Raw genomic sequence first — 24534 nt, 5'->3', positions numbered from 1 at the left:
CGAGATGCATGTTATTATATCATAGAGTTGGCAGATTTGATAAATAAAGTAGAAAATAATAATAGATGATTAAGGAAAATCAGAAATGCATAGATTTTGCGATTAAGTTTTCAAAAGATGAGGCAAAGCAACAAAAGTCTTGAGCATGTTTCAAACCTCAATTTAAAAATCGTGCTATTTCAAAAGTTTTCTACATGTTCAAACTAACAAGACTCGTGGAGTAAGAATCCAATTCTTCAAAGTCTCTCCTGGTTCGGCATCCCGGATGGTCGGTGTCTTGGTGTCGACCCGAATCAACTTTTTTTGGGAATAAAATAAAAGAAACATAAGTGTAAATGATGTTAGTCTCATGAACATATCTAGGTAAAGTCATGATCATGTAAAGTCAAGTAAGTCATGTAGCAAATAATTCGTCAAATAAAGTCAAACAAGTTGTCAAACAAATGTAAATGATTATATCAAACAATAATAACGCGTCCTAATATGCAGGTGACCTCTTCGTGCCAGAGGTAGGCCTAACGTTTGTTTGAAGGGTAAAGTGTGCCATAATACGTCATCCCGTTGCTTTGATTAATTAAACAAATTCTATTTCCCCAAAATAAAGTACAACGGTAGTGTAATATTTATTACATGTCAAATGAATACAACATAAAGTGTTTCCTAATCTAAGTAAAGTAAATACAATTTCCTATGTCTAAATATCAGCTCCGTTTTGTGATGTCATTGATCTTCGTCATTCATTGTACTCCAATGCAAATCCATACCTGTCATAGAAACAATAGTCATGCCCTCCCTCCTAAAATTTAATTAATTAGAGCAAATAGTCAATATTTAGGCACAATTATCCTTCAAACATGCACATAAAGTATGATTGGTGTCACTCGGGGTCGTGAACCCGCTTGGACGTTTGGGTAAAGTCGTCTAATGGGTTTAATACACCAAGGGTATTAAACCTCCTATGTCATGAGATGTATGCTCCTAATAAAGGTGTTGGTTTAGCTCTATCTTAGGCTGACTAAGAGTTGTCTTCCTATGACACAAGGTTCCCCCAAGCGGACAACTTGGGAGTGGAAAGTCCGTGGCCGTCGACTGCACCGCCGATCGACTAAATCCACAAGATCAATCCAACTAAAGGGATAATTTAGTAGTGCACGGGCGCGAACCGCGAAGCCATTTCAAGTGTGTGAATATGTGTGAGTTTTCCAGGAGTGGAAGAAATATGAACGGAATGATAATTTTATCAAAGCAAGTAACACATAAGCAGTTTATATCAAACAAACAATTAATAGCATGTAAAAACAGTTAACAAACAAATAAAGTAATTAAAATAAGCACACAAAGCCTATTTAAACTAAGTCTGTTATGGTTAGAACCTAGGTAGAGTTCCCCAGCGGAGTCGCCAAGCTGTTATACCCCATTTTAACCGGGTTAAATTAGAAGTACAACATATTAGTGATTCCTATTTTTTGTTTATTTGTTTTAAGGAGTCGCCACCTAATTATTTATGGTGAATTAGGACACCTAAATTTATTAAAGTTATTTTAAAGTTAACTCCGTTTTACAGTCTGCGAAACTTAAGATTCTAGGTAAGGGTTCAATTAGTCTAAAGGGAAGGTATTAGGCATCCTTTAAGACCCATTAACAATGGTTAACCGACCGGACTTATATTAATTAATTAAGGCTAAAATGTAGACGTAATATTTAAATATTTAAGAAAATATCTTATAAGTGTTGCTAAAGTTATTTAACGTAAAACTTGTAGAAAAGAATAGTTGCATAAAAAAGTTTAGTTAAAAATAAACTAAAAGAAGCGGGACATGTAACGTTTATATGTATTTGGAGAAAAGTGAGTTATGCTGACTCACAAATTGAAAAGAGTTATTGTAAGATTAATATTAAATAAATTTTAAAGGTTTCGTAAAAAGACTATTAGTTTAATGTATATCGTGCGAAGGTTGTTTTAAACAAATATGTATTTCAAGTGTTAGAAAGGAATTAAAGTGGAAAAGTTATTCGTTGAAACTAGTTTGCCTTTTATTTCTTAGAATAAGCTAACGTTAGTGTAAAATTTGTGACGTTTTAAACTTCTAAGATAGTAAGCATAAATTATGATTCCTTTAGCCAAAATATGTAGTCATGCTATTTTGAAAATCGATTATTCTAGAAATGTTATAGATACTATAAATAGTTTAGAACATAAATAGAAGAGAATGTAGTTTGTGAAATTAACTACCCATTACTAAACTAAACCCGTTAATGTCACTAAGGTTCATCTAAATTAACAAACAAAAATGTTAGCCACACAATACACATTAAATGCGCACAAAATAAAATAGAGGAGTAGATGTAATGTAAATGGGCTCAGCCCATTCAGGAAGGCTGCTGTCCGCTACTGTTGGGACTGACTCGAGGAGTTACGTTGGGCTTTTAGCCCAACGCTAAATGCTGAAGGGGATGACGAATCGCTTGGATTCGCATGCGAGATGTCATGCATAAAAAATGAAAAGAAAAGGATTAGTATACAATCAACAATGCTAAACATATGCAATGTAAACTTAAACAAACAAATCAACGACTTGTATACATGCTATGCATATTTGAGTATTACTTTAACACCATATTACTTTTGCAATGCGGAAATGACTGATGGTATAGGTACTATCAGAGTTCATACAACACAAAATATGGCATTAGCAGGGAAATATGAGCACATATTTATCAGCGGACATGACAACATACTCAAAGGCTAATCCTGGACCATTTTTATCATAAAAAACCAACCTCAACAAACATTACCATTATCTTTTAAAGAGGAGAAATATCACATATCAGACTTGTAGATACTCATACTAGCATATTATCCTTTATTAAGTCGAGACATATTCCATACTAAGTTCGAATTAGTTGAAAGCAAACAGGCAATGTTCATTAAAAGATCACAGCAGAGGCACTCCAACTCCAGAGTAATAGACTGCACAGCTAGACTGATCTATTTAGGACTTAAGCATATGAACATGGTTGATCTATTCTTATTTATACCACACATGCAACCAGCCCCCTCCTAATCAGACAAGAACATACAACTAAAGCCTGCCATGAACTTAACACTGTGTAGAGAAAGCAATACTAACTAGGACAGAATAAAACAAAACCAAACAAAACACCTTGTGAATCAGGCCAGTTTCTTGACATGCGAGATTTTATTTTAGACATGCTTAGGTTAACAGATGACCCTTGAATAGATGACACTTGAATACTTTAAAGATGACACTTGAATACTTTAAAGCAACACAGAACCCACACTCAACACGGTTTCTAGCAAAAACAGTGGCCAAATGAAATAAGGTTCCTTTGAAAGCTACTTAGTTTTAAAGCAGTCTTTGATAAAGAACAGGGATAGAAAACACTCGAAACAGCTTGATGCACAAGGCTTTAGTAGCTACCAAACCATCACATGGAAGGAGTGCATCAACTCAACATAATTCTTAAAGGAAATATCAACTTGCCAAGATTGACCATGTAGAACAAAACATCAGGCTTAAAAGATTAAGGTAACAAAAGGGAAAAACACACTCAAGAGATATACATTCCAGGAGAACACTGGTCAAAATAGATGACACATTAGAGTGCAAGATAGGCTATTTACATTGTCCAAATATCAAACAGCAGCCCACATAATCCCAACAGGTTCAAACCAATGTTACAAATCAAACACACAGAGGCAAGCAGATATGCAATGTCACAAATAACAAGCAGGGCACTCTGAACATGGACATAGACAGACCAAACATCAGACCCTCTAGAACATGTAAGGAAGCATGCTTGAACCTTTTCTTATTCTGGCATGACTACTTAAAGACTGAGCAAAGCATGATTTCAGTGGAATATGACAATATCACAATTTTCAGGTTCAAACAAATAATACATAGAGACATGTACTCAACTGATCCACATAATGCTCTTAAATGACATTAGTGAATACAGACAGGTTTATACATAACAGAGAATGATCATTTCATTATGCCACTAGCATTTTAATGAATCTCAACATCTCTAAAGGATTCAATCAGGGATTAATCTAGGTTCAACTAACTTCAGGGAAACTAAATCTGTAAGAAAGTTTGCCAAATAATATAAGACTAAACATAGATGAAGTGAACAGTAGGCAACTAGGATGAACATGCACAATCTACATTGGGTGTGACTAAGATTGGGCATGTACACAATTAGACAACCAACCATTAGCTAAACTTGTTCAGTAAACTACAAATTCAATGCTTAAAACAAACATAGTTAAATGAGCCTGATCAGGTACAAATTTAAACAGAAATGATCATATAGTATACAACTAGCAATTTTGTCAACAAAGGACTTTAAAAAGCATTACAGGACTTAATAGGGCATTGGTGCAGGTTTGCAAACTATGAAATTAAATTCAAGCAACACACCACAGATCTTTACAACAGCCCACCCAACTGATTGTGCATTACATTAATACCAGTCACCAAATCCGACAATATAAATGCCACAGCCACAAACTTAACAGAACAGTGGACACCTGTTCAATCTGTCAATTGTTTGAAATAGCAAAGCAACTAAAACAAGACCCAAATCTCATGATTAACCAGACACACTGCTCGGGTTAGGCCATTTAGACTTATAACAAATTTAAACACATGTTCAGATAATGGGCAGTAGCACATAAGTGATAACTAAACTCGTAGCGGAGGCGTTACGCAACATAAGTTTAACTTTTAAAGGGCAGTCCATGAACTAGTCTGAACTTAAATCAATATTGTAGGATTCCAGATTACTATGGGTATGCCTAGCGAATTGCTTCAGGGAAAATTGAAGTAAACTCATAGACACACTCCTCTAACTCAGCTAAGCTACTGCTCAAACTTCGATCGAAGAGCGCTACAGGTTTTCCAACTTTGAACTAGACAGATGTTAACCCAAATAACTTATACGACAATCAAGTTTTAAATTAAAACTAAACACTTATGCATTTGAAGGCCAAACTATATAATCTAGCAACCCACACCAAATCATTTGAACAGATAAAAGCACATCATTATTCCTTAACATCGATTAGATTCTATCTTTTAACAAAAAACAATCATGACAATGTCAACTGGAGGAAACCACAACTAAACAGACAAGCGACTATCATCTAGCATTAATCGAATTCGACTTAAACCGTGCAGCGAAGACATGGTAAACTGGCCTAAGTCTCAAACTAACCATTCAACATTAATCTTATCAGTTTAAACAAGCAGCCATGATCTTGTCGACCAAATAAAATCAACAACCAATATCGATATGTCATATAATCATTTCGTCACATCTAAACCCAGGTAAATTACATTCATAACAGAATACTCTTATTTCGAACAAATAGAGCAAAAGAGGGACATTGCTGACCTGTTTTGGGTACAGTGAACTGGGTGTCAACGGCCTCGAATCTACTCGAACACGACGAGCTCGAACTCGAAAAGAGTCTTTCGAATCGAAAACTTCGGTATTAGCCGAAACAGTATATTCTTATTGAAAGAAAAAGAAACTCTGTTTTTCTCAAAAGTTTAAATATAAGTAAGGGTCCAGGCGACTGAAAATAATTCCAGAACAAAATGGACTTTTAACAAATCCCGGATTTAGAGTAGTAGTGGAGATATCGAAAATGTTCAAGGAAACAGATAAAGTAATCGTGTAAAAGTTTAGGGGTAAGCCAACGAACCAAAAAAATCCCCCAATCAGTGTTCTCCTCCCAAACACTGAATAATCCCCCAAAGATGCTGAACGATCCCCCTTTCTCCAGCCAAATCCCCCCCGAACTGATTCAACTTAGGACCCATTTATAGAAAATAGAGGAGCGTGGGAGAGAGACGAAGTGGACAGGAGTGAGGGGACAGTGGCGAGTGGAAGTGGCAGGGAAGAGTATGAGAGAAGGCGTGGGGAACAGAGGTATGGTGGAGAGGAACGTGAGCGTGGGGGGACAGGGGAAGTGGAAGGAGCGTGGGAGAGATGAAGGAGTGGAGATGACGATGAAAGAGAGAGAGAGAGTGAGGTGAAGGAGGCGGCGAGAAGGGAAAAGAGAAAGAGAGGTAGGGATTAGGGTAAAATAATAAGGGATTGGGTTGGTCTAATTAATTAAAGTATGGGCTGGTTGGGTTGAAAATATTGTGTTTGTATTTTGGGCCATTAATTTGGCTGAAAAATATTAGTCTTTCTTCCTTTATCTAAATTAATTTTTGGGCTTCTAATTTAATAACTGCTACAATATATACTATGTAAAGACAATTAATAATTAATATGTAGAAAAATAAAGATTTTGCAAAGTGTTGTCTTGTAATTAATTTAACGAGTCCAAACCCGAAAATGATTTGTGATAAAGTAATGTTCGTAATGTTGAAAATAAAAGTAACGATATTAATAGTAGTAGTAATAAAATAAAAAATAGTGAAAATAAATTGTTTAGCTCGTCAGTAAATTTAGAAGCCCGAGTAAATAAAATTAAATAAAAGAGGGACAAAATTGGGTGTCAACATTCACTTCATCACAATTCAACAGAATATATGTGCGAGCTGCATGATATTCTTTATCATCTATCCTCCTTTTTTTCTTCTTACCAAAACCCTTACCAGCATGCTTGAAAATAGAAAGCATTCCAGGATGGCCCTCTCCCACCCCACCATCATCTGAATTTCGTGGCACTTTTCTATGCCTTGTCGAAATGTGCGACTCAAAATAGTGCGCACAAAACGATGATGCTTCTTCAACCAGACATGCATTGCACATAGAACCTTCGACTCTATTCTTATTTTTGACATTATTCTTCAACCTTCGGCGATTCCTTCATACATTAAAGTAAGTATGTCAAATATGGTATTTGGGTTCATTTACATATCTTATAATAGATAATTAATTTGATTTACCTCTCATACGGATACATCCATCAGTATTGAACTGGGCCAGCTAAATGTGCTTCGTAAGCTAAATGGATAGGAAGATGTTCCATAGAATCCCAGAAGCTAGGAGGAAAAATACGTTCAAACTTATTCAAGATGAGAGGGATATTTCTTTCTAATTGTCCCATTTGTTCCTCTGTTATTGTAGTAGAGGTGAGATCTTTAAAGAAAAGACTCAACTCTGCCAATGGTTGCCACACATTTTGTGGAAGCAGTTCTCGAAATGCAATAGGTATTAGGTGTTGCATAAACACATGAAAATCATGACTCTTCATACCAAATAGTTTAAGCTTGTTCATGTCAACACATCTTCCCATGTTAGACACATAACCATCAGGAAATCTCAACTCTTGCAACCACTTACAAAGCACTTATTTTGCATTATCGTCTAACATATAACAAGCTTTTGGATACTTTTGGGTACTGTCATCCTGATGTAACTCTGGACGATGGCAAAGTAATTTCAAATCTACTCTAGATTTTGCCTTGTCCTTTGTTTTCCCCTTGACATTCATCAAGGTGTTAAAAATGTTATCGAACACATTATTTTCTATGTGCATCACATCAAGGTTATGCCTAATAAGATTTGTCTTCCAGTAAGGCAAGTCCCAAAATATACTTCTTTTCTTCCAACCACAACTACTATTCTTTGAGATTCTTGCATTTATCGCATTAGAACAAAGTTCTGTGACTTTCATGAGCCCTAAATCTTCAATCTCCCTAAGTATTTGTAAACCCGATTGTTCAGTTGATACAACTTTATGTACTGTCTGGCCTTTCTTGAACCATTTTTTGTTCCTTCGCCACGGATGATTCGATGGTAAGAACTTTCTATGATTGTCAAACCATGAGACTTTTCTACCATTGGGTAGTGAAAAAGCATCTGAGTCTTCCTTGCAATAAGGACAAGCTAATTTTCCTGCTATACTCTAACCTGACAACATTGAGTATGCTGGAAAATCACTTATTGTCCACATCAATGCAACTTTCATTTGAAAATTATTCTTACTTGAAACATCATATGTTTGGACTCCCTCCTCCCATAATTCTTTTAACTCATGAATGAGGGGTTGTAAGAAGACATCAACTTTTTGTTTTGGGTTTTTTGGACCAGGAATAATCACAGATAAAAACATGTAATCATCCTTCATGCACATCTAGGGTGGCAAATTAAATGGCGTAACTATCATAGGCCAAGAAGAATATTGTCTGCCTGATTGACCAAACGGTTGAAACCCATCAGTAGACAAACCCAATCTAACATTTCTTACTTCGGATGCAAAACATGGATATGCTTGATCAAAATGCTTCCAAGCAGGAGCGTCTGAGGGATGACACATGACACCATCCCTTTCATGCTCAGAATGCCATCTCATATGCTTTGCAGTAGCATTAGATGCATATAACCTTTGCAGACGCGGAGTCAAAGGAAAATAAGACATCTGCTTATAAGGAATATTAGTCTTCTGCTTGGAACGACAATGTTTTGATCTCTTGAATCGAGGGTGAGCACAAAACTTGCAATTGACAAGTTCACTATCTTCACGCCAATAAATCATACAGCTATTTTAGCAACAGTCAATCTTCTCTACCTGCAAACCCAATCCTCACATTAGCTTTTTGGTACTATAGAAGCTATATGTCATTATGTTGTTAGTTGGCACCAATTCTGGTAGAAATTGACATAACTCATCATACAACCTTTCAGAAAAATGATGTTCTGCCTTTAGATTCAATAAACGAGCAACGACAGATAATTGTGAATGTCCATGTGGGTTTCCCGCCCAAATTTCCTGTTCTGACGCTTTGAGAAAATCATAAAGATGTTGTGCCGTTGGACTTGGGTCTTCTTCCAAGTTGCCATCATAAGAAGGCCCAGCAACATCAAAAACCATAGACCGAAATGCATTATCAGACTGAGAATTCACAGTTTCACCCAAAGCTTCTCCTGGATAATCATTAAGCACGCTTGGATATGGATAACTTTCTCCATGGTGATACCAACAGTAATAACCCGGTACAAAGCCGAAAGTCCCAAGATGTGACATGACTGTAAACTTATCCAAAATGTTTTTATTGCGACACTTACGATGATTACAAGGACATCTTAACTTTCCACCATCCATGCTTTGTGGATGTCTTTTAGCAAATGCAACGAGTCCTCAACCCCATCAATAAACCTAGGATTTATAAATCCATCTTCCAATATTCTATCATACATCCTCTCACGATTAGAATTATTCATATTGTGCTCTCTGACACAAAGACAAATACATGTTAGAGCTTAAATGATAATAAGTTGTTTCGGACCGAAAAGGAAAATAATTTGACAAGATCCAAATATAATAAGAAAAGTCACAAGTTTTCTATTTAAATGAAAGCACTTTCAACGATTATATGTGTTAGGATGCAATAAAAGTTCCAACCAAAGCACAAATACAATGCCAATATTGAAATAAGGATTACCATTCACTATATAAATACGAAAAATACTTGAAATTGCATACTTTCTTTTTATCTTTTCACTAGGAATATGCTTGACTTTTGCTTAAATGTGGAAGAACCTGATCCAAAAAAAGAGAATAATAAAACCAAATGTAATGGAAATAAGCATAGTGCATCCACACCACAATATTCACAAAATGCAGTCTTTTCCAGACATTAAAAAAAATGCAAAAAAGGAGTTCAACAGAAGTTTAACAATAAAGCAAAATGAGAACTGAGAAGACTGTGTATAATGGAAACCAATATAATGCATTCACACCAGAAAATATGAATAAAGTACAACTCATTTTCTACTCACACCACATAAACATCAAAATAATTGCAGTAAATGAGTTGAACATATGTTGATAAACTAAATATCAACAAAACTAAGCATAAACCCAACAAGCATTAGCTAAAGAACCAAAATGGTAGAAACCCAAATGAATAAAACACTAAAGAATGAACCAAAAAGCTTAAAAATTACTTCAAACCCACTTCAGTGAAGGACCCAATTTAATAGTTTGATCAAGAAGAAAAACCAATTTTAAACTAAATCAGAGTTTTTTAAACTTAGATTAGAGGACCTAACAACAAAACCCAAAAATTATTCACTTTAGAAAACTTATTCAAGAAGAATGGAGAAAGGTTGGAGCAAGAGTTAAAGGACCCAAAGGTTATTCATTATAGATGAACTAAACAGATGAAGTGAACAGAGAAAATACAAACCTGTGAAGTCTAGAAGTGTTGAAAATTCGCTATTGTTGCTTTGAAAGAGAAAATCACCATTGTTGTTTTGAAGGAGAAAAATAAATTCCTTTTTAGGAGAGTTCTGTGGAAGTGGGAGAAAAATAAAAGACTATCTACGTACGATAAAGGGGTTTGGGGTGGGAAAAACGAAAATATTGCGGGAAAGTTGAAAAGTTGACCAAATATTTCTAAAATTGTATCAGAAAAGATGTCAAAAACTAATTGTGACCGAAAATAGTTTGTCACAAAGTTAAGGATTTATTATTTTATTATATTTTTACATTTTGTGATGGAAAGAACAATCTGTCACAAATTTAGTGACGGACTTGTGACAACATGTTGTCACTTATTTTCATTTCTATAACTTTGTGACGGAATATTTTTTGTCACAAAAATTATATTAAATATTTGTTACAATTCCGTCACAAATCCATCACTATCAGAATTTTTATAGAAGAAAAAATTATTTTAAAATTTCGTCTAGGTGAGGTTAATTTGTCACAAATCCGTCAAAATTCTGTGACAATTTGTGACGGACTCATCTGTCTCAAAAATTCCGTCACAATTTTGACATTTTCTTGTAGTGTTATTGATAAAGGCCTCACACTTGTATCTTACATCATGTTCAAAATAAGAACTAGCTAACAGAAGATAAATTATAACTAAGTTGAAGTTCAAGCTTGTGAACCTCTCCCTTCCTAATACATGATCTAGACTCAATACATTGACCTCTATATCACTTGTGCGTATCCAGTAGATCCAAATTATTATGCTTGTAATCATCATTGAATCTTCTTGGTTTTGATCCTCAAACTTGTGAATTGCATCTTGTCCACGTTGATGAGCCTCCTTCCTATGCTTGGGAAGTCTTGAAAGTTTCTGAACTCCAGTTTGCTGCCTGTATCCAAAGCAAGGTTTGCTAAATAATCTGAAATTTTGTTTCCTTCTCTGTAGATATGTTGCATATGAACATTACAAAGCTGCATGAACTTTTGTATATCTTCAATCACTGTGATGAGATACGATGATATGCTGCTTTTTCCTTTAAACATTAGCTTCATCTGTAATGAATCAGTTTCCATTATCACATGATCATATCCTATAAGAATGCAGTAGTATAAATCTCTTTGATTGCCACTGCTTCAGCTTCCATATTGTTTGTTTCATTGATTTCCTCAGCCTGTGCATACATGATGTCTCCTCTATGATCCCTGAAACAAAAATCATATGAAGGTAACATTATAGTATGTTCGGTATTTTTGCCTGTTCCCGAGCATTGATTAGCTCACTTTTGACCCGAAGGGACAATTGACGCACTTCCCGAGGTGTCTAGACCGGATTCGGGCAACTCTTGTGAAATATGGGCTTAAAGTGAAAAATGGTTGACCCAAAGTTGACTTTTGGGTAAACAAACCTTTTTCGAAATTCCGTCGATTCCGAGAGGTCCGAATGGTCGTTTAGAACTTGTGTGTGTATTTGGTTCGGTTCCCAATGTACACGGATGCATTTTGGGACTTGGGTTGGGAAATTGGAACTAAGGCATCAGAGGTTGACTCGGTCAACGAGACCTCCGTTAGGAATTCCGAGGCCACGAGCACGTTCGTAGCTTATTTTTGTGTGGGTCTGTGTGTATGGTTTGTGAGCAGATCGCCTCGGGAATGGCTAGAGATTTCGATTGAAGACTTAGAAAAATCGGGGATTCTGGTACCTGGTGCCCGCTATGGTGGCACCACTATTGCGGTGTGTTGGCCATTGGGGTGGCCACGTGTATGGCTGGCCAGACCGCTATGGCGGCCTTAATGGTGCTGTAGCGGCACCGTTACCGCCGTGGCGGTGACGGGACAGTTATTTCCTTATTTAAATAAGCCTTAGACCCTCATTATTTCCCACTTCGAAATTAAATCTTTGGGGGACATTTCTGGGAGTTATTTTTGAGACATTCTTGGAGGTAAATCTTCCTATTCCTTTACTCTTCCTTAATCACAATCCTCCTAGATTTACCCCTTCCCTTTAATAACCCCTTAGTGATGGAAGTTGAATGTTACACCTCGGACATTTCACGTCGTCGTGCGGTGATTAAGCTAGTCCAAGTTAAGGTGTGCATGAAGTCCCTATAAGCAAGAATGGATATTTAATAATTCTAATTAAGATTCCAAAGACATTTGAGGCAAGGAAAGAAAGTTTGTCAAAGGAAAGTGTGGTATAAGTCGTGTTTGGGAAGAGATTTTGAAATTGTCATGCTAACGATTAGTTAGTAAGATCTTGAGGATAAGTTATAAGGATATTTAGGTGGTTGATGAAGTATTAAACAAGTGCCAAGAAGGTTCCATAAGGATTGGAGATCAAACGAATCGACGATGACAAGTTCGGGAGAAAGGTGGCTTATACGACCATTTATATGGTCTGTATAACTTTATACGGTCCGTATAATGGTCCGTATAATAGTCACAGTGAAGGGTCATCACTGGATGACTTATACGGACCGTATAAAATCATACAGACTGTATAAGTGACCGTAAAATTCTTGATGGGCAGCTTTGTACTTTTTATAAACATAAGTCCCAAGTTCATACTTTTCATTTGCCATCTTCTGCACACCTCTCAAGAGCTCTAGAACATTCCATACACCATACCAACATAAATTCAAGGGGGATCAAAGATCAAGTACCAAAAATTAGTGGAATCAAGTTCAAGGATGCTAGCTAGGGTTATGGGAAGCTAGAAATTCCTTTGGAATTGAAGTTGGGGTTTTCTCCAAGTGAAGTATTTTCATCCAAATCCCATTCCTACATAATCAAAGGTGATTTTTTCGTTTATTTCATGTTATTAAGAGTATTGAATGGTTGAAAGACTTGGATTATGAAATAAAATAGGATAGGAAGTGCAAATATGGAAAAGGTGAAATTCTTGAATGGTAACATGACATGAATCGTAGTTCTTGACATGCCACGAGTAAAATCTTGTTGTGAATGATGCAAATGGTGTTAAAGAAGTATTATTTGAGAATGGATACGGTATTGTGTCATAGTTATGGTTATGAATGATTTTGATAGGGAATGTTGAGAATTGAATAATGTCTAGCTTGATGAAGTTATTGATTATGATATTCTGGGTGTCGTTATTGATGTTTGGGAGTTGTTTATTATGTGGAGGAAGTCATTGAAACAAAGGAGATGCTGCCCAATTTTCGTTAGCTCTTAGATTGTTAATTCAGACCTAAAGTATGTTCCGGTTATCTAACCTTAGTACGAATTCTCTTGAATGTAGAATTGTCGATATTGGAGAAAAACCGTTTAGTCGATAAAGTGGGAGAGACGTAAAGGTATGTAAGGCTAGCTCCTTTCTTTCAAAGGCATGACTTCTATACTATGATTTCTTCTGTATATTTTCATAGCCTTCATACATCCCAAAGATGAAAGTTAAAGGTTCCTAAGAGCTTCTTATGACATAGAGATGAGGGATGTTCTTTCATAATGATGATGATAATGATGCTCTCATGAGTTGGTAATCCTATTTCTATGATTTCATTGATGTTACTTTTTGTTGTTGCCTCACCTCATGACCTTGGTCCTTCCAAGGTGAGGCATAGCGATGATGATTATTCCATAATGTAATTGGAGGTTCCCGACCTTACGTCACTCTGATAGAGTTATAGCTTTTACTTGAGCTCCCATACATGCCTCTTATTATGTATATGTATGATAACACCGCGCCGCCCTATAGGCGGCCGGGCAGACACACCACTGCAGTGGGCAACTTACGCCCCGGACGCGGGAGGCTTGGACGTAGGCTAATGATGATCACACTGTACGTATATGGTCGGGCAGCTTATATATGTATGATATGATATTATTTTTACTATAACAGTTAGCGTGCATGACACCGCCTTAAGAGGCCATCAGTTAAAGGTTTGCTCTCCATCTTATGCTCTTTTACTTCCTTATTATGCTGTTGTACATGACTTACATACTCAGTACATTGTTTGTACTGACGTCCTTTCTTTTATGGATGTTGTATTCATGTCCACAGTTAGACAGAGAGACGGCGCAGACACTTAGGAGGTCTCTCAACAGATTTGTAGGAGCACTCCACTACTTCGGAGTAGCCATTCCTTGGTATTTATTTTGTGTATATATTAGGGCATGGCGGGGTCCTGTCCCGACCTTATATTTCAGTACTCTAGCTAGAGGCTCATAGATACATATGTGTGGGGTTGTAGATGCTATGTGACCTCTTCGTTGTATATTTTGTATATCATTTTTGTAGCCTCGTAGGCGTATGCACATATATATATATATATATATGTTTTGAGGAATATTTGGAGATTGTTCATGATAAGTCTTGTGTTGAGGTTGATGCATCTCCAGGTTGATTATGATAGAGAGCAGGATGGGTGGTTCTCGGTAGTCAGTTCCAGGTATCCGTAATTGTCCACTAGTTGGGTCGTGACAAAAGTGGTATCAAAACAGTTCCATCCTAAGGTGTGTCTACGAGCCGTATCCAGTAGAGTCTTGTTTATAGGTGTGAAGCGCGCCACACTTATAAACGAAAAGCTGTGGGGCATTTAGGAATAATGACCATCTTTCTTCTTTATAGATCGTGCGATAGAGCTATGTTATAAGATTTCCTTTTTCCCTAATTGTGCGTTATGATTTCAGCGATGCCGGTAAAGAGGAAAGCAACCGCCGCTCAGAAGGGCAAGACTGTGATAGGAAGACGGGTTGAATAGGAGCCACCGGTACATATAGAGGAGGGTGAGTCCCATAATGAGGCTCCACCTCATACCTCTCATACTCCGCCTATTCTAGAGGAGCAAGAAGGGGTTCCCACTCCAGCCCCTATGCCTCCAGTTCCTCCACCGGATTCTTCAGGTCAACAGATGACCAAGGCTATTCAGTTACTGACTCAACTAGTTGCTGCTCAAGCTCAGCGGCAGAGTGCGGGTTCAGGTGACAGGGCGGTAAGTGCTAGAGCCTGTGATTTTATGAGTTTGAACCAACGAGAATTTTTTCGGGTAAAAGCCGGATGAAGAACCGCAGGGTTTTATAGACGAGATATTGAGGACGCTGTGGATTATACATGCTTCAGATACTGATTCCGTGGAGTTGGCATCTTATTGGCTCCGTGATGTTGTGGTCCTTTGGTATAACAATTGGATTTCTTCAAAAAAGGAAAATGCACTTCCTCCGGTTTGGCAGGAATTCATAGATGCCTTTATTCGCCATTATTTTCCAACCGAGGTTCGAAGGGCCCGAGCTGACAGGTTTCTGAATATAAAGCAAGGAAGTATGAGTGCTCGGGAGTATAACCTTCATTTCAATTCATTATCTCGGTATGCTCCGACCATGGTAGCCGATATGGGTGACCGGGTGCATAGATTTGTGAGTGGCTTAAGGCCACATTTGATCAAAGATTTCTTGACAGCTTCACTATAGGAGGGGATGGACATCTCCCGTATTCAGGCTCACACTCATAATTTAGAAAAGCAATAGTAGCCGCAAAGGGGTGAACGTGATGTAGATAGAGGGCCAGATCGGCCGGTGCTAGTAGTGAGTATAGAGGGGGTCGGCGGCAACAGTACTCTCGATATTCAGGCCAGTCCGCAGCTAGTGCACCTCCTCGATTAGCGGGCAGGAGATTTGATCGCCTCGTTTATTCTAGACCAGGTCAGAGTTCGAGAGTTTCGGGTTCCCAGTTTAGAGGTGATCCCAGTCAGAGGATACCATCGTTACCACGATGCAACCAGTGTGATAGGTTTCATTCTGGTCCATGTCGCCGAGGGTCCGATGCTTGTTATGCATGTGGTCAGACAGGGCACATGATGCGTGATTGTCCCTCGATGAGTGGCAGAGATAGGGCTCAGCCTACAACATCAGTAGCCAGTTCTTCTTCGTCCGTGCGCCCCGTAGGGCAGACTCCCCAAATTTCAGCAGGCCGTAGCAGGGGCAGAGGGGGAGCGTCCAATTCAGGTGGCTCCCAGCCTCGTATTTATGATCTAGCCGGACGACAGGATCTTGAGTCCTCCCTTGACGTTGTTACAAGTATATTATCCATATTCTCTCATGGTGTCTATGCATTGATTGATCCTGGTTCTACCTTGTCGTATATTACTTCATATATTGCTGATCGTATTGGGGTGAAACCCGAGCCAATAAAGCCTTTTGAGGTATCCACTCCTGTTGGTGAACCGGTAATAGCTAGAGTATATAGAAATTGTGTGATTGTGGTATGTGATCGTCAGACTAAAGCTGATTTTGTTGAGATGGAAATGTTAGATTTTGATGTGATTATGGGCATGGATTGGTTAGCCTCTTGTTATGCTAATGTGGATTGCAGAACAAATATGGTTCGATTCCGATTCCCCGGAGATCCGGTGCTTGAATGGAAAGGTAACACAGCGTCTTCTAGAGGTAGGTTTATTTCCTATCTCAAGGCGAGAAAGATGATTGCTACAGGCTATATTTATCATTTAGTTCGAGTTCATGACACTGAAGCAAAGCCGCTGACTCTACAGTTTGTTCCGGAAGTAAATGAGTTTCCGGATCTTTTTCCAGATGAACTTCCAGGCCTTCCACTAGAATGAGAAATTGATTTTTCTATCGATATGTTGCCGGACACCGAACCTATATCTATTCCCCCTTACAGAATGGCTCCTGCAGAATTGAAGGAGCTAAAGGCACAACTGAAAGATTTGCTCGAGAAGGGATTCATTAGACCCAGTTCATCACCATGGAGAGCACCTGTATTATTCGTAAGAAAGAAAGATGGTTCTTTACGAATGTGTATTGGCTATAGGCAGTTGAACAAGGTGACAATAAAGAATAAATATCCGCTTCCAAGAATCGACGATTTATTTGATCAACTGCAGGGTGCTAAGTGGTTTTCCAAGATTGATTTGAGATCGGGATATCACCAAGTGAGAGTCAAAGAAGGGGATATTTCGAAAATAGCTTGCAGAACTAGGTATGGCCATTATGAATTTCGGGTGATGTCATTTGGGCTGACTAACGCTGCAGTGTTTATGAATTTGATGAATAATGTGTTCAGGCCTTTTCTAGATCTATTTGTGATCGTGTTCATCGATGACATCATGGTATATTCCCGGTCAGAGGCCGAGCATGCAGATCATCTACGTACTTTCCTTGAAATTCTTCGGACTCGTGAATTGTATGCTAAATTTTCAAAATGTGAGTTCTGGTTGAATTTTGTGACGTTTCTGGGTCATATTATCTCAGTTAATGGTATTCGGGTTGATACTCATAAAATTGAAATCGTAAAGACGTGGCCAAGGCCTACTACACCTATAGAGGTCCACAGCGTTTTGAGTTTAGTAGGTTATTATAGAAGATTTGTGGAAGGATTTTCCTCTATTTCTGCACCATTGATGAAGCTAACTCAGAAATCAGCAAAATTTCAGTGGACCGATGCTTGTGAGCGTAGCTTCCAGGAATTGAAAGATAGACTGACTTCAGCCCCAGTCCTAATGCTTCTTGAAGGGTCAAAAGGTTATGCTGTTTATTGTGATGCTTCCGGTGTTGGGTTGGGTTGTGTGTTGATGCAGCACAGCAGGGTCATAGCCTATGCTTCCGAGCAGTTGAGGAAACATGAGAAAAATTACCCGACCCATGATTTTGAATTAGCCGCGATTATTCATGCACTAAAGATATCGAGACATTATTTGTATGGTTTACATGTTGATATTTATACAGATCATAAGAGTCTCCAGTATATCTTCAAGCAGAAGGAGTTGAATTTGCGGCAGAGGCGATGGCTAGAGCTATTAAAGGATTACAATCCTAGTATCTTATATCATCCTGGGAAAGCAAATGTGGTGGCCGACGCTCTTAGCCGTAAATCCATGGGCAACTTATCTGATGTTTAGCCAGAAAAGAAGGAATTAGTCCATGAGCTCCACAAGTTAGCTAGCCTAGGAGTTCGTTTACTCGATTCAGGCAACACAGGGGTTGATATTCGCGACCCTACTATTTCATTCCTGGATATGGAAGTGAAAGGTCGCCAATATGAAGATCTCCGGTTAAGTCACTAGAGAGATATATTTCTTCAGAAGGAGAAGTCACCATTTGAGATTTCTGCAGATGGAGTTCTCAGGTACCGAGGCAGGCTATGTGTTCCAGATGTTTCGGGGCTACGTCGTCAGATTCTGGAAGAAGCTCATTACTCTCGTTATTTTATTCATCCTGGAGAAAAAAAGATGTATCACGATCTTAAGTCAATATATTGGTGGGACGGAATGAAGAGAGATATAGCGGAGTTTGTAGCTACGACTGTCACCCGAGAGCGAGCTACAGCCAGAGGGCGCGGCAGAGCGAGAGGCCGTGGGGCTTCTCCAGCCAGGGATAAAGCTCCGGCGATAGGACAGCGCCGAGAGAGATCTCCTTTCCTGAGCCCGAGGATGTGGCTCCAGCTCAGACACAGCTTGAGATTACTTCTAATCAGGCCATGCATGATACTATAGCCAGAGAATTGCTTCATCTTGATACCCAGTAGGCGGCAGGCAGTGTTACTATACCCGGCAAGGGTTCACAGGCTAGGGTTGGGGCGCAGAACCCTGAGCAGGGACCTACACGGGCAGCATATCCCGCTGCGGCTATGTCTCTTCGCATTGATGTGATGCCCACTCCTGGTGATCGGATTAGGCCCATGGAGGGCGCCGTTATGACCGTTTCTAATTAGGAGATTTAGGAAGTTAGAGTGTTATATCCCGTATTTTGTACATTCAGATATTTCAAGATAGTCGTGGTAAATTAAGGGCAAGACTATTTTCCAAAGTTATTTTAATATACAAGTTGTTTATTAGTATGAAATTATTGAGAAAGGCTAAGGGTAAAAAGGGAAATTCACAAGGTGGTTCATGGTAATATTGTGGAAGGCTAGGGGCAAAACGGGAATTTCGCAAACAATTCAAGAAGGTTCAAGAGAAGGGCCATGTGTGGCCGTGTGGGCTTAGTGGGCCCCACCCCAAGGCTTGGCCAATTGCCTCAAGCCACAAGTGGGGGGGGCATGGGTTCACTTTGCAATTGGAGGGGGCTAAGTATATATATATATATAGAAAGTGATGATTAAACAAGGTCAATTCATCATTTCTAATTTAAGAAGCTTGGAGAACAAAAAAAGAAACAAGAAAGAGAAGAAGAAGGCATTCGGCCAAGGTTGGCCGAACATGAGCCATGGAAAATTGATCAAAATAAAATATTTCCTTCTAGTATTTCAACCAATTGGAAGGTCCTTGTTAACATGGAGGAGTTGTTGGAGCATGCAAAACATCCATTGGGCAAGTTATGAACCCTAGCCGAGTGGAGGAATCAAAGGATAAAGGTAAGGTTTAATCTTCTCTTTCATGTGTTATGGATGATTTGTGAAGTGTTGTAGTATGTAGAAATGGATGAAATTCATGAAATATATGTATAGTGGTTGTGGCCGAATAGGCCTATGTTGGAAGGATGTAATGAATTGATTTTATTTAGTAGTTTGATTGTTGTTGTTGTGGATTCTATAATAAAAATGAAGGTTTGATGGCTTGAAATGAGGTTGTAATTGTTGTGGGCTTGTTGAAGAAGTTAATGTGACATTAGTATGGTTTCTTATAATTATGAGAATAAAGTTGTTAATGTGTAGATTGTTGGTGTAGTTCATGAATTTGAAAGAAGGAAATGTGTTGTTATTGTTCTTGTTGAACTTGGAAAGTTTCGGGTGAAGTGGTATGTTGGTTGGGTTGTTTTGAATATTGTGTGAATTGTTTGAAGTGTTCTTGAATCATGTTAGAATGATTTCGGATTAACACTTGAATATGAGATCATTGGTGTTAGCTTGACTGTATGTGATTGAATTGAATGTAAATGAAATGCCGTTGAATTGTGTGACAAGGGTTGTTAACGTTAGAATGTATTTTGGATTGATTGTTGAAGTTGTTAATATAGTTGTCGGTATTGTTGTTGATGATTTGGCCGAGTTGAATTCTCGGATTGTTGTTGATAAATTGGCCAAGTTGAATTCTCGGATTGTTGTTGACAATTTGGCCGAGTTGGATTCTCGGGGTTGGTTGAATTTACAGGGTAAATGCTGTCGAAATTTCGGCAGATTATAAATGAATTTATTTGGAAGACTAAGACAAGTGTGTGACGATGAGTCTAATGATTGTGTAAATCTTCTTGAATGTAGACTAGCGATAGCGAGCTTGGACAATTAAGCGTAGCTAATAGGACGTGGAGCAGGTATGTAAGGCTTACCCTTTCTTTCTTTTGGCATGATCTTTGTGAGACAAACAGACAATGTATATATATGATTTCAAAGAAACTCCTATTCTTAGAGCCACTAGGATGGCTAACGTTCTTGACTTCCGAAAACTGTTTTGTTATGTCTTGATACATGTGTGTTGTCCCAAAAGTTATATTTTGATTTGATCCATAGTGATATTCGAAAGTTACTTGATATGACTATTGCTTTGATTTTCCAAAGATAGCTTCTGAAACGTTCGTAGAGGTTTCTGCACTATAATGTTCATAGCTTTCTTATACTAACTCGGATTGACCCGAAACGTGTTTGTGATCCTTCAAGTGTCGTTTTGAGTACTTATTCATCGAGTCTTAAAATTTGATTTATGTGCATATAGTTTCTCACTACTCTGCTCGTGCATGCCTCAATGTATCTTTCACTGAGTCCTGGGCCAGGATATGTTATTGTGCGTATTCCATTGCATTGTTCACCGAGTCCCTCATTAGAGGGCCGGGTACGGTATATGTATATGATGATATGATTATGGCACCGAGTCCCATGATGGGCCGGGTACGGTACATGTATATGACATGATTATGGCACCGAGTCCCAGGATGGGCCGGGTACGGTATGACTTCATTCACCGAGTCCCTCACTAGAGGGCCGGGTACGGTATATATATATTTATATATATGCATGCATGATGATATGATAATGTGATGACATGATTTTATCCACCGAGTCCCATAATGGGCCGGGTACGGTATATGATAATGTATGCATGATTTTCATTTCAAAAGGCAAGTGCATTGATGCTTTTAAAAGTCATATTTGTTTCTGGTAAATCTCCGTCTTGTTATGATCCTTTTTACTGTATTTCATGCCTTACATGCTCAGCACATATTCCGTACTGACCCCCTTTCTTCGGGAGCTGCGTTTCATGCCACGCAGGTACACCCAGATGAGTAGAAGACTTTGCTAGAAGGTGTTCCAGCGGGATTGGCGAGCTCCACTTCCTTCCGGAGTGTTGCCGAGTCAGAGTATATATGTTATGATTTCTGATTGATGTTAGAGACTTTGCAGATAGAGTCACGTATGTGGGTTGTCAGTCTTGTAAGCGGCTCTGTAAGCCAATGCACCATTATGCATTATGTTACAGATTCCATATGATAACAGATTTTACTTGGCTTAAGAACGATGAAAAGAATGATTCTGGAAGCCTTAACTATATATTTCATTCTTATTTGATTTAAGAGTCCAAAACGATTATGTGTATAGTAAGAGTTAGCGGGTTCGCTCGGCCCTAAGTAAATGTCGGGTGCCCATCACACCCTAGCGAGATTAGGGTGTGACATAGAGCCACCGAGTTTCTCTGGTACTTTGTCTGAGGATGCCTATGAGTTTATTCTTGACATGCATGAGTTGTTGCACTGTATTGGGATAGTGGAGACCCACGACATTGATTATGTGTCCTACCAGTTTAGTGGCAATGCGAAGACGTGGTAGAGGTATTTCGTGGAGTGCAGACCTGAGGGTTCTCCTCCTTTGACTTGGACTCAGTTCTACCGGTCCTTCCTTGAGAAGTATGTGCCCCGGTCTTTGAGAGAGGCGCGTAGGGAGCAGGGTTTACACCTTGGGCAGAAGGGGCATGTCTTTGGAGTCCTATGTGACCCGTTTCCTTTATCTGACCCGTTATTCTAATCCGTTGATCCCTATTGAGGCCGATAGGATCAGGCGCTTTATTGGAGGACTAGCGGGCTCTCTACAGATTGCTCATCTTCAGATGGAGTCTATGGGAGCTTCCTTCCAGTCTATTATCGAGTATGCTTCTATGGTTGAGGGCTGTAAGGCCCCTGCTTTTGGAGGTGGTGACAAGTGGCCACGTCAGACTGGCAGTTTTGGGGGTTCTAGTTTGAGGGGCCTCAGTCAGTTTTCGAGGCCACCTCAGCCCTATTTCGGTCATCCCGTGCATTCAGCATTACCGACTTCCTCTAGTGAGCCACCTAGGCAGAGAGCTCTTGAGAGTTCGTTCGCCAGACCAGTGGACAGGGCTGCTTCATCCGGGTCTTCAGCTTCCGTGTTTTAGTATTCAACTCCTCTCACCTACTTTTTGTGTGGAGATGTTGGGCATGTTTCCAGGAGATGTCCCCGAACCAAGCGGGATTATCAGCCGCTGAGGACTTCTGTATCATCTGGTGGTCAAGGTGGGACTTCTCAGAGAGGTGGTGTTCAGTCAGGCCGCGGTACTTCCCATGGTTCTAAAGGTGGGTCCCAGCCAGCTAGAGGTGGTTCCCAGAGTATGTGAGGGGGATCTCAGACAGATGCCTCAAATGCTGTGATCTCAAGTACCAATTCTGTCCGTTATAGAGTAGCATTTGTGTTATTTGATGTTGGATCCACTTATTCATATGTATCTGCATTTCATGCCATTGGTTGGGATTTGCCTAGTGATTGCATAGATATACCTGTTCATGTGTCTACTTTGATCAGAGATTCTGTGATTGTTGATCGAGTCTACCGATCTTGTTTGGTTACTTTTATGGGGTATGACACTTTGGTAGATTTGATGATTCTCGATATGGTGAACTTTGATATTATATTGGGTATGTCCTGGCTTTCTCCCTATTATGCGATCTTGGACTGTCACGCCAAGACAGTCACCTTAGCTATGTCGGCCATCCCTAGGCTTGGGTGGAGGGGTACTCCTAGCCCCGCTCCGAAGAAGATTATTTCCTTACTTCGGGTGAAGAAGTTAGTAAGTAAGGTGTGTTTAGTGTATTTGGCGCATGTTTGGGATACGACTGTTACATCTCCACCTCTTGAGTCTATTCCTATTATGAGCGAGTTCGCGGAGGTATTCTCGTCGGACCTGCCGGGTATGCCACCTGATCGTGACATTGATTTCTGTATCGATGTGGACCTGAGCACTTATTCCATTTCCATCCCACCATATCGGATGGCACTTGTCGAGTTGAGGGAGCTTAAGGAACAATTGCAGGATTTATTGAGCAACGGGTTCACTAGACCTAGCGTCTCCCCTTAGGGTGCTCTTGTGTTATTCGTGAAGAAGAAAGATGGGACCATGAGGATGTGTATTGATTACCGCCAGTTGAACAAGGTCACTATTCGGAACAATCACCCTATGCCTCGTATTGATGACCTGTTTGACCAGCTTCGGGGTGCTTCGATATTTTTGAAGATTGATTTGCGTTTCGGCTATCAGCAATTGAAGATCACGGCGGAGGACATTCTGAAGACAGTATTTCGGATGAGCTATGGCCACTATGAGTTTCTACTGATGTCTTTTAGGCTTTACTAATACCCCGGCTGCATTTATGACCTTGATGAACGACATCTTTAGACCGTTTCTTGATTCCTTTATAATTTTGTTCATTGATGACATCTTGACATATTCCAAGAGTAAGGAGAAGTATGAGAGCCATCTTCGTACCGTTCTTGGGTTGTTGATGAAACATAGCTTGTTTGCTAAATTTTCTAAGTGTGAGTTTTGGTTGGAGTCTGTAGCATTCTTGGTCCATGTGGTGTCCAAGGAGGGGATTATAGTTGATCCCTAGAAGATCGAGGCTGTGAGGGGTTGGGCGAGGCCCACTACTGTTACGGAGATTCGTAGTTTTATGGGTTTGGCCAGTTATTACCGTCGCTTTGTGAAGGGTTTTGCTGCCATTGCTTAATCCTTGACCAGATTGACTCAGAAGGATGTTCCCTTCCAGTGGACGGATGATTGTGAGGAGAGCTTTCAAAAGCTCAAACTTCTTTTGACTACAGCCTCAATCCTAGCCTTACCTGTGGAAGGTAAGGATTTCGTTGTCTATTGTGATGCCTTGCGTATGGGTTTGGGTACGGTGTTGATGCAGGAGAGTAGAGTGATAGCTTATGCTTTCCGTCAGTTAAAAGTTCATGAGAAGAGTTACCCTACCCATGATTTGGAGTTGTTGGCCGTAGTCTTCACTTTGAAGCTTTGGAGGCATTATTTGTACGGTGTCCATTGTGAGGTTTTCACCGATCACCGTAGACTCCAGCATGTGTTTACCCAGAGAGATCTAAATTCTAGGCAGCGCCGATGGATGGAGCTCCTGAA

The 24534-nt window shown here is 39.3% G+C and overlaps 1 protein-coding gene across 1 annotated transcript; it reads right to left on the bottom strand.

The window, feature by feature from the left end:
* Positions 1–7339: 7339 nt before the first annotated feature.
* LOC132611243 (uncharacterized) lies at positions 7340–9016 on the bottom strand. Its single transcript, XM_060325669.1, has 3 exons — positions 8596–9016; positions 8240–8508; positions 7340–7897 (listed from the first exon to the last, which is right to left on the bottom strand). The coding sequence occupies exons 1-3, from the start codon at positions 9014–9016 to the stop codon at positions 7340–7342; spliced, it is 1248 nt and encodes a 415-aa protein (XP_060181652.1).
* Positions 9017–24534: the final 15518 nt, after the last annotated feature.

Source organism: Lycium barbarum, chromosome 1 (genome assembly GCF_019175385.1).
Source record: "Lycium barbarum isolate Lr01 chromosome 1, ASM1917538v2, whole genome shotgun sequence".
NCBI classification, from domain to species: Eukaryota; Viridiplantae; Streptophyta; class Magnoliopsida; order Solanales; family Solanaceae; genus Lycium; species Lycium barbarum.
The sequence above is the reverse complement of the archived record's forward strand: the minus strand, read 5'-3'. Positions and strand labels throughout refer to the sequence as shown.